General features: G+C 30.6%; 1 protein-coding gene across 1 annotated transcript in view; it reads right to left on the bottom strand.

Moving 5' to 3' along the window:
- The window catches only part of LOC106470525 (protein argonaute-2-like), a 52501-nt gene that overhangs the window by 41962 nt on the left and 8653 nt on the right, over positions 1 to 1886 (bottom strand). Inside the window, exon 4 of the mRNA XM_022399131.1 lies at positions 632 to 813. Coding sequence (XP_022254839.1) covers positions 632 to 813 — 182 coding nt within the window. The remainder of the gene's footprint in view (positions 1 to 631; positions 814 to 1886) is intronic.

The following is a 1886-nucleotide window of genomic DNA, read 5'->3' as shown; positions in this document are numbered from 1 at the left end:
CTAGGAGTAATTAACCAACAGGCTTTACAAAATAGAAATCAGGTTAAGTTCTATTTTGATCCCCTTACGACATTCCCTGTAGTTCGTAGTATTACGTACAAGTTTGGTTGAGATTGGCCAATAGGCTCAGAGGAGTTAGGGTGACAAAATAACACATTCATCTTTATATATATATATATATATATATAATAGAATATAACAGCCTTATACAGTAGCACCTAAAATAGTCAAGATAAGGTGTTAGAAACTAATCAGAAGTTTATTTCTTCACACAGAAACAAAAAACTATTAGTTTATACTTTTTTGTCAACATATAAAGTAAGATGCTTCCTAACTAAAATAACACAAATAGCCTTATGTGACATCCCTGGATGTACAATGTAAGTACAATGTAAATAATTTACATAATTTTGACTTCCAACAATTAAACATGGACATTCAAGCCATTCAAAATATGTATAGAAAATTTTAGGGTAATGACTTCAGAATTGACAAAGTTTTTGCATGAACAGTTCTGTATCACAACATAGATAAAACATTTCACTTTACAGTTAATTTTCTTTTAATTTTGATAACTATTAATACCTGCAGTTTCAGAAACATTCCACAACCAAGAAAATTTAAAACTTACGTCATGCTAGGTAAATGTCTCATGACAACATCAAGAGCTTGTATGGCATCCACAGGAATGGTCCTCGAACGACCTTGCAATGCTTCTTCTAATGCATAGAGACTAACTTGAGCCATCCATTTTATGGAAACCCTAAAAACTCGGTCTTTTCCTTCACCAGGCAGAGTAACTTCCAAGTCCACCTGCACATACACACACACACACAAAATGTTTAAAAGTTGTAAAATAAAATGCTAGAGCAATAGGTTTCTTTGCAAATAACATTATAAGAAACTTTAAATGTTACTTGCATACAAAGGAGTCTCTTGGATCTATGAAATACAGTGCATTTCTGTACAATTTTTTACCAATTAAAAAAAAGAATGATACATTTTTTTTTCTTATTTCTTAATAAGCAATTAATGTTCTGTGATAAAAGAACATTGGATTTAACATCTGAGGTAGATATAAGATTTATTGAGAATCATATCCAAGTCAAAAAGCCAGTCAGTTTAACCAAAAATGAGAATCATTAACAACATCCACGTCAGAGTTTTTTGTATAAAGGGTTGGGTTCTTTACATTAGGTGTCTGTGACTTGTTGGCCATAAATTGAAACAAAAAATGGATAGCACACGTTCCACTTGTTTTATAATAATATATTTAAAACAATACAAATGTATGTACAAAAATTCTTTACACTATAGGATATCACAGTTGTATCTAAAGCTCTAAATAATCCTCTTTTCCTGTCAAAAGTCCACACAGGCTGGTTCAATTACTTTAGAATCCAACTGACAAGAAAAATGATTTTTCTCTACTCTGTTTCTTACTATACAATCTGCAAATTACCATTTATCACACATACACAAGTGATCAAAAAATTACCATTTATCACACATACACAAGTGATAAAAAAATTACCATTTATCATACATACACAAGTGATCAAAAAATTACCATTTATCACACATACACAAGTGATCAAAAAATTACCACTTATCACACATACACAAGTGATCAAAAAAATTACCACTTATCATACATACACAAGTGATCAAAAAAATTACCACTTATCATACATACACAAGTGATCAAAATATTACCACTTATCACACGTACACAAGTGATCAAAAAATTACCATTTATCACACGCACACAAGTGATCAAAAAATTACCATTTATCACATGTACACAAGTGATCAAAAAATTACCATTTATCACACGTACACAAGTGATCAAAAAATTACCATTTATCACACGTACACAAGTGATC

Source organism: Limulus polyphemus, unplaced genomic scaffold, assembly GCF_000517525.1.
Source record: "Limulus polyphemus unplaced genomic scaffold, Limulus_polyphemus-2.1.2 Scaffold4063, whole genome shotgun sequence".
Classification (NCBI taxonomy): Eukaryota; Metazoa; Arthropoda; class Merostomata; order Xiphosura; family Limulidae; genus Limulus; species Limulus polyphemus.
Note: the sequence above shows the minus strand (reverse complement) of the source record. Positions and strands in the feature narration are given on the sequence as shown.